This window comes from Limulus polyphemus, unplaced genomic scaffold (assembly GCF_000517525.1).
Source record: "Limulus polyphemus unplaced genomic scaffold, Limulus_polyphemus-2.1.2 Scaffold1153, whole genome shotgun sequence".
In the NCBI taxonomy this organism is placed as follows: domain Eukaryota; kingdom Metazoa; phylum Arthropoda; class Merostomata; order Xiphosura; family Limulidae; genus Limulus; species Limulus polyphemus.
The window spans coordinates 216931-224765 of NW_013666763.1; the positions used below are offsets into that span (position 1 = coordinate 216931).

Here is a 7835-nt window from a genome sequence, read left to right on the forward strand (position 1 = left end):
ACATTTGCTGTTATGTTAAACTTATATTAAAGTTTTTCTTCATTACCCATTCAAGCCGTCTCCAGCCATTATTAGTCTCAAAGTGGGTTCCTCGTCATCGAATTTAAATATCGTTCTTATATAATGTCATTGACCTTTGCCCCTGACTTAGAGGTGGTAATGACATAACATAGTGTAAAATATGTAAATTTGTATTACACACACACACGAACAAGCGAAAAGATCAAAATACTTTAGTGGCTTACAAATTTCTCAGTAAACCTCTAATACAGAAACTCAACAGAAGAGCCAGCACTGCGTATGTTACCCCTAACCTGACTTCTACATAAAAGTCTTAGTTTTAACTTGAAAGAAAGCAGAATCGAAAAAGATAAAGAACTGCTGTGTCAGTACTGTTAATATTAGAGTTAACCCATTCCTTATACATCATGCCTTGCACGTTTTCCTCCTCACAGGGCTGAAATTGTGAAATGTTATATTGAGATCACGGTCAGAACCGCTTCTACTGTATAGATAGTATGAAACTACCAACTAAATTTCTCCGGGAGTGCAAGTGTTCCTTCTCTATAACTGGAAAATGAGTTTCTTTCTCCCATCATGTCTCGTTAGATTTATACATGTAGTAGCAGGATGTGCAAGTGTCCCTTCTCTATAACTGGTAAATGAGTTTCTTTCTCCCGTCATGTCTCGTTAGATTTATACATGTAGTAGCAGCCTTCTTTGAAATCATTAAATTCCTTTCTTGAGACTTAAGACGTTTTCAGACACTACTAACGAAAAGTTGTATTTCTAGTGCTACTACATGTATAAATCTAACGAGACATGATGGGAGAAAGAAACTCATTTTCCAGTTATAGAGAAGGAACACTTGCACTTCCTGCTACTACATGTATACGTAATTCTTTGTCCTATCTCAGACTAAAAAGAACTGTAGCAATTCAGTCAGATATTTATTTCAACTCCAGATACATGATATTCAGCAGAACAAGTTTACGATGTGCGAACTAAAGTTAAATCAACTAAAGTTCTTTTAGAATAAAGTTTGAACAAAATATGCCTATTTTAACCTAACAAAACAAAAACCAACAGCCCGTAAATGTGTCAGATTTTTTTAAGAATGTTTGTATTTCTCACTGCATCGGTGATGATTGCTCCTGCAGTGTTGCCGGTTGCGAAGTGGAGGATGCACTTCTCCTGTCAAAAGTTGACATCTTCTGACAGATGGATTTTTCATCTTTAAGTTAAATATGCCGGATACGGTGAAGCTGGAGATTTAAGAAGAGTCCTTGGAGGCTAAGAACGTGGCCAGCTTGTCAGACACATCTGTCGCTGGCAACTCTCTTATCAAGGACGGACTAGTGACGTGTGGGCAGGCGAAAATTAATGTGATTACAATAAAGGACACGAAACGTGAAAAACAAAACCTTTCATATCAGATGACGGCGTAAAGAAAGATTTCTGAACTCTTAATGGCTGGAGACGGGTTGAATGGGTAATGAAGAAAAACTTTAATATAAGTTTAACATAACAGCAAATGTACAACGTTTCGACATTCGTACCTGATGATGACAAAACTTGTCGAAACGTTGTACATTGCTGTTATGTTAAACTTATATTAAAATTTTTCGTCATTACCCATTCAAGCCGTCTCCAGCCATTATTAGTCTCAAAGTGGGTTCCTCGTCATCGAAATCAAAATTTCTGGACTTTGTTACTTAGCCAAAGAAAGAAACTGTTAAACTGAACCAGAAAATACAGTTTAAAATATTATAAAAGTTCTTAAATGTTACTGAAATAAAATGGAAAAAATGAAAAACCTCAAGTTAAAAACTTACAATGTGCCTAAAGTGTGACAGTCTGTCAAAGCATGTTCTCACTAATTTTAATAATGAGCAAACTGTGCAGTAGTAGTGAAACGAGCATGAGCTGTAAAGTGAAAACTGTGCAGAAGTAGTGAAACGAGCATGAGCTGTAAAGTGAAAACTGTGCAGAAGTTGTGAAACGAGCACAATCTGTAAAACGCAAACTGAGCAGTAGTAGTGAAATGAGCATGAACTGTAATGTGCAAACTGCGCAGAAGCAGTGAAACAGCAAAGCTGTAAAGTGCAAACTGTGCAGTAGTAGTGAAACGAGCATGAGCTGTAAAGTGAAAACTGTGCAGAAGTAGTGAAACGAGCACAATCTGTAAAGTGCAAACTGTGCAGTAGTAGTGAAACGAGCACAATCTGTAAAGTGCAAACTGTGCAGGAGTAGTGAAACGAGCATAAGCTGTAAAGTGCAAGTAGTGCAGAAATAATGAAACGAGCATAAACTGAATTTTCATGCTTAACATTAACCTTTCTAGCACAGTACACCTTTAGCATGTGTATTCTTGTTAAAACAATACAACATTTCTACAATGGAGAAAATTGTTTTACTTGGTTCGTTTGTAATTAAGCCCAAAGCTACACAATGGGCTATCTGTGATCTGCCCACCGCGGGTATCGAAACCCGGATTCTGGCGTTGTAAGTCCACAGACATAGCGCTGTGCCACTGGGGGACATTTTTTTTTACTTGGAAATGTGGAACTATGTGATTATTGGTCATAATCTTCTATTCTGGAATTAAAAGCTATTAGTTTAAAAAATATTACTATCATGGTTCATTATTAAAAATCATCTATTTTTTTTGTTCTTTAAAAAAAGTCCTGTTTTGGCCTCGCATTTATTTCGTACATTTTAAAGCTTACGATGAAACTTGAAGCAGTTTTTAGCTTCATCCGGAACTAAAAGTGTCAATTTTGGTAAATATTGGAGTTTTCCACTTATTAGAATACTATTAGCAAATATTATCCTAGACCAGAGTTCTTTGTGAAGAAGGAGCAACTTACAAGATGTAAATAGCAAAAAAAAAGAAAACAATTCGGGGGAATCCAAGTGAACGTTGCAGTAAACAGGAAATGTTTGAGGAAAGGAAAAGAAATTTGTGACAGGAAAATTAATAGTAACAATCAAGAAGGAAAAGACCTGTTTGAAGGTAAACGAATGAAAGACTAAAAGAGATGGCAACAGTTGATTCGGGAGCACAGAGCGGCTCGTGACAGGGTGGAATGGAAATAGATCGCCCAGGGAGTGGTGCACGGTGCTGAACCAGAGTTAGCGAGACATTTACAGACAATCTGACGTGACTACACGTGATTTGTGTATACATGTCTAACATTACGAATTGGGGGTAGTTTTTTATAAGGCAAAAGAACAAGTGATGGCATCAGTTTGAACCTAAAGATATAAGAAAAACAAAAGTTATGAAATGATCATAATGGTGAAAGTGTATATGTCACATTTATATGGAAGTCCTAGTTTAATACTTTCTGATTTTTCCGCCAGTAAAGTGCTGGAAAGTTTTCCATATTAATCATGTAAAAACTAATAATACCCCACAAAGTACGGAGTCGGTAAAAACACATTACCACTTATGTCGTTTCCAATACTATTGAGAAAGACCAGGACCATTCTAAGTTAGTTTGAGGAAGTCTATGTTATATTTAGATGGAAGGACCTAATTTTATACTTTGTAATTTTCCCGCCGAAAAGTTCTGTCCAATCACATATACATTAGTCATTTTAAAAGTAACAATACCCTACAAAAAACCATATCGCTGTTGTTTATAGTTCTCCATACTACCGTTGAAGTTTATTTGTTTATTTATTGGTAACCACAAAGCTACACAATTTACTATCTGTGCTGTGCCCACCACGGGTATCGAAATCCAATTTTTATCGTCATAAACCGTCAGACTTACCGCTGAGCTAGCGGGAAGCTACTTTTGATAGAGAGCAGGATCTGAGTTTGATTCCATTTAGTTCTTCTGTACTTTCACTTGCAAGGTTTTTTATCCATTCAGTTTGTTAAAATCACAGTTGTCATTCATACTTATAAAAAACAACAAATTTACCTCTCTTGAAAATTCTAAGCCCCTGATCTGAACACATCTCTATGATCTGAATGTATGAATATCTTGCATCGAAACGGGCTGTTTCATACTATTTACCAAAAGCGATCAGTTTTCGGTGGCATCATCCAACAAACGAAACGTCAAACAATCTCAATATATAGTTCTGATACACGTCGTTCCATCATGACTTTATATCGGCTGTGGTGGCCGCAGAATTTGCTGATTTACAGGTTTGAGATCTTTTTGATATAACTGTATAACTTATTGGAAATGTGAGTAAAATATTACATTAAGTTGTACAGACTCGTAACTGCTACTCGGTGGTATATTTTCCACGAAATAAAAACACAGTCGTAACTGCCAGTGAGTGATATCTTTGCAGCATATTCAAAAACACAATGTTGTAACTACCAATCGGAGATATATTTGCAACATATTTAAAACACAGTCGTAACTGCCAATCGGAGATATATTTGAAACCTATTTAAAACACAGTCGTAACTGTCAAGTGGTGATCTATTTGCAACATATTTCAAACACAGTCGCAGCTGTCAAGCGGTGGTCTATATGAACATATTTAAAACACTGTCGCAACTGTCAAGCGGTAGTCTATTTGCAACATATTTAAAACACAGTCGTAACTGTCAATCGCTAGTCTATATGAACATATTTAAAACACAGTCGTAACTGTCAAGCGGTGGTCTATTTGCAACATATTCTTCAAAAACACAATGTTGTAACTGTCAAGCGGTGGTCTATATGAACATATTTAAGACACAGTCGTAACTGTCAAGCGGTGGTCTATTTGCAACATATTTAAAACACAGTCGTAACTGTCAAGCGGTGATCTATATGAACATATTTAAAACACAGTCGTAACTGTCAAGCGGTAGTCTATTTGCAACATATTTAAAACACAGTCGTAACTGTCAAGCGGTGGTCTATATGAACATATTTAAAACACAGTCGTAACTGTCAAGCGGTGATATACTTGAAACCTATTTAAAACACAGTCGTAACTGTCAAGCGGTGGTCTATTTGCAACATATTTAAAACACAGTCGTAACTGTCAATCGCTAGTCTATATGAACATATTTAAAACACAGTCGTAACTGTCAAGCGGTGGTCTATTTGCAACATATTCTTCAAAAACACAATGTTGTAACTTTGCACTATATGTAAAAACACGATATTCAAGTTGGAGCATCATTTATCTTAAGTTGCACTTCTTTTGGGGAACTTTCTTAAAATAACTTGCGGTATTTCATTTTTAATACTGAACCTATCTTTAAGCCATTTATCTAAACTGAACGGAATTATGTTAAAGTAAGTTAACGAACATGGGCTTTATTCCCAGAAGTTTCGCTTATGCGGCTATATCAAGGAGTTGTATAATGCAGCGTCATCAAAATGTCGAAGAATAAAACTTTGTTTTATCTTAAGCTTCACTTGTCGAAAATATTTGAAAGGCATAACAGCATCTGGAAAAGGAGAAAAAACAATAATAACAAATAACACATGTATGAGATTATTTTCCTGATTTTTTTAGACCATGTGGTTTGAATACATAGTAATGATATAAACTTTTACTGTAATGATTCATATATCAAAGGTTCAAACGCAGTTTTCATGTGATGAATGTGGCTTGAATATTTATTCCAAAAAACACATTATATTCATGATGAGTTTGCTGTTATATGTACTTTTATTACATCTTTTGACATTTCATCAAACACAAATTCTAAAGAGTGAACTTACACGTGTTCGTAGAAGCTAGCTTTAGATTCAAAGCTATTTAACTTCATCTAATTATTTCTTTTCTCCTTTTTGTGTTTTGAGTAAAGGTCGAATATGTTTTAATTAAAAGCTCATTATGTTTCAATTAAAGGACGATCATGTTTTGATCAAAGGGCGACCATGCTTCAATTAAACGACGATCATGTTTTGATCAAAGATCGATCATATTTCAATTAAACGACGATCATGTTTTGATCAAAGATCGATCATATTTCAATTAAAGGACGATCATGTTTTGATCAAAGATCAACCATGTTTCAATTAAAGGACGATCATGTTTTGATTAACGATCATATTTCAATTAAAGGACGATCATGTTTTGATCAAAGATCATATTTCAATTAAAGGACGATCATGTTTTGATCAAAGATCGATCATATTTCAATTAAAGGACGATCATGTTTTGATCAAAGACCAACAATGTTTCAATTAAAGGACGATCATGTTTTGATCAAAGATCAACCATGTTTCAATTAAAGGACGATCATGTTTTGATCAAAGATCGATCATATTTCAATTAAAGGACGATCATGTTTTGATCAAAGACCAACAATGTTTCAATTAAAGGACGATCATGTGTTGATCAAAGATCATATTTCAGTTAAAGGACGATCATGTTTTGATCAAAGATCAACCATGTTTCAATTAAAGGTCGATCATGTTTTACCAAATACTTTTCCAACGTATTATGTAGTTATGGGCCAAGAAGACAGTTTGATATTTAATCTTGATGTCACTTGGAAACCTAGGTTAGATATGCATTAATCACTTTAGAAAGACCAGAAATTGTTAGAATTTAATTACTCTAAAATCTACTTTGTTTTCAACTAACCTGCTACTGACTAATAAACTAATTAATGATTATCTCCACCCCAAAGTAACATTTATATCCACAAATGACTAATAACTAAGGTATTCTACTCCCGAGGGTAAAATTAACGTCCACAAAGTTTCTACTGTTTGATATTGTGCAGTTACTGACTAATACATTCACGAACGATATTCTCCACCCTCGGGTAATACGTGCGTCCACAAAGTTTCTGCTCATTAACTGATATTCTTTACACTAAGTTAAGACTAGAATTCACAGAGTTTCAGTTGATTAAAAGGATATTCTTCACCCGGAAGTAACTTGGTGTCCCAATTACCTTTTTTTTTCTTCTGTTTTTAGATGCCTTTCATATTAGTGATTAACACAATAACTGATGATATTCTTTACCGCAGGATGACACTGATGTCCATGCCAAGATATTGAATGTTAGCTTCTCTGCTCGTCGACCGGATGTTCGTAATCCTAATGGCTTCTACAGTCCACAGTATCTCCAGGAACGTGTTTATCTGAACCGTGCTATACTTGCTAAGCTAGCAAATGTAGAGGTAAAATAATGTTGGCTGTATTAATGGGCTATTGTAAAAATAAGTTACTGTATCAGAAGGTTGTTGTTAGTAGCATAACACTTGATAACATAACAGAAAGTTATTTTAATAACTTAGGAATATCATAGAAATATGTAACAGAAAAATTAGTTTCTTAAACATATGTGTGTATATAAAGTTGAATTATTGTTAATAACATACTTAGTATCATAAAGAGTATTTGATTTTAGCAGAAACTCTTGGTGACACATCGTTAAGTTAGTATTAGAAACGGAAGTCTAATTAAATATAACTATTGTTTTTCCTTCCTGAGATGAAAGAAATTGTTTGAGTTTCAGCAAGGAAAATCCACCAAAAACATAGCCATTTATTGAACACAATATATACTCGAAACATATTTGTGACAAGACAAACAAAGGGGTTAACCTTAACTTTATGCGCTTCTCATCTACACTGAGGTTAATTTATTGGAAACATCATTGTTGCTTGTGATATGAACAAGATTTAATGTATATTATTGGTAATGTTACTACTGTATATTTGGAATAAAGTAAAATGCTTTTATAACCCAAAGTTGATTAATTACATATTGTTGAGAGTAGATGTTAAGAAATATGAGGCAGGCAGTATTACTGCCTATGTTGGGATGGCTCAGATTGTTCATCGAAATGATATTTTAAATATCTCCTCAATAGGTTATCAGAACTTTACAATACTATACAGTGT

General features: G+C 34.5%; 1 protein-coding gene across 1 annotated transcript in view; it reads left to right on the plus strand.

Moving 5' to 3' along the window:
• Positions 1–7835, plus strand: part of LOC106462376 (protocadherin-like wing polarity protein stan) — a 210089-nt gene that overhangs the window by 107378 nt on the left and 94876 nt on the right. Inside the window, exon 3 of the mRNA XM_022389630.1 lies at positions 6957–7109. Within this exon, the coding sequence (XP_022245338.1) occupies positions 6957–7109 (153 nt within the window). The remainder of the gene's footprint in view (positions 1–6956; positions 7110–7835) is intronic.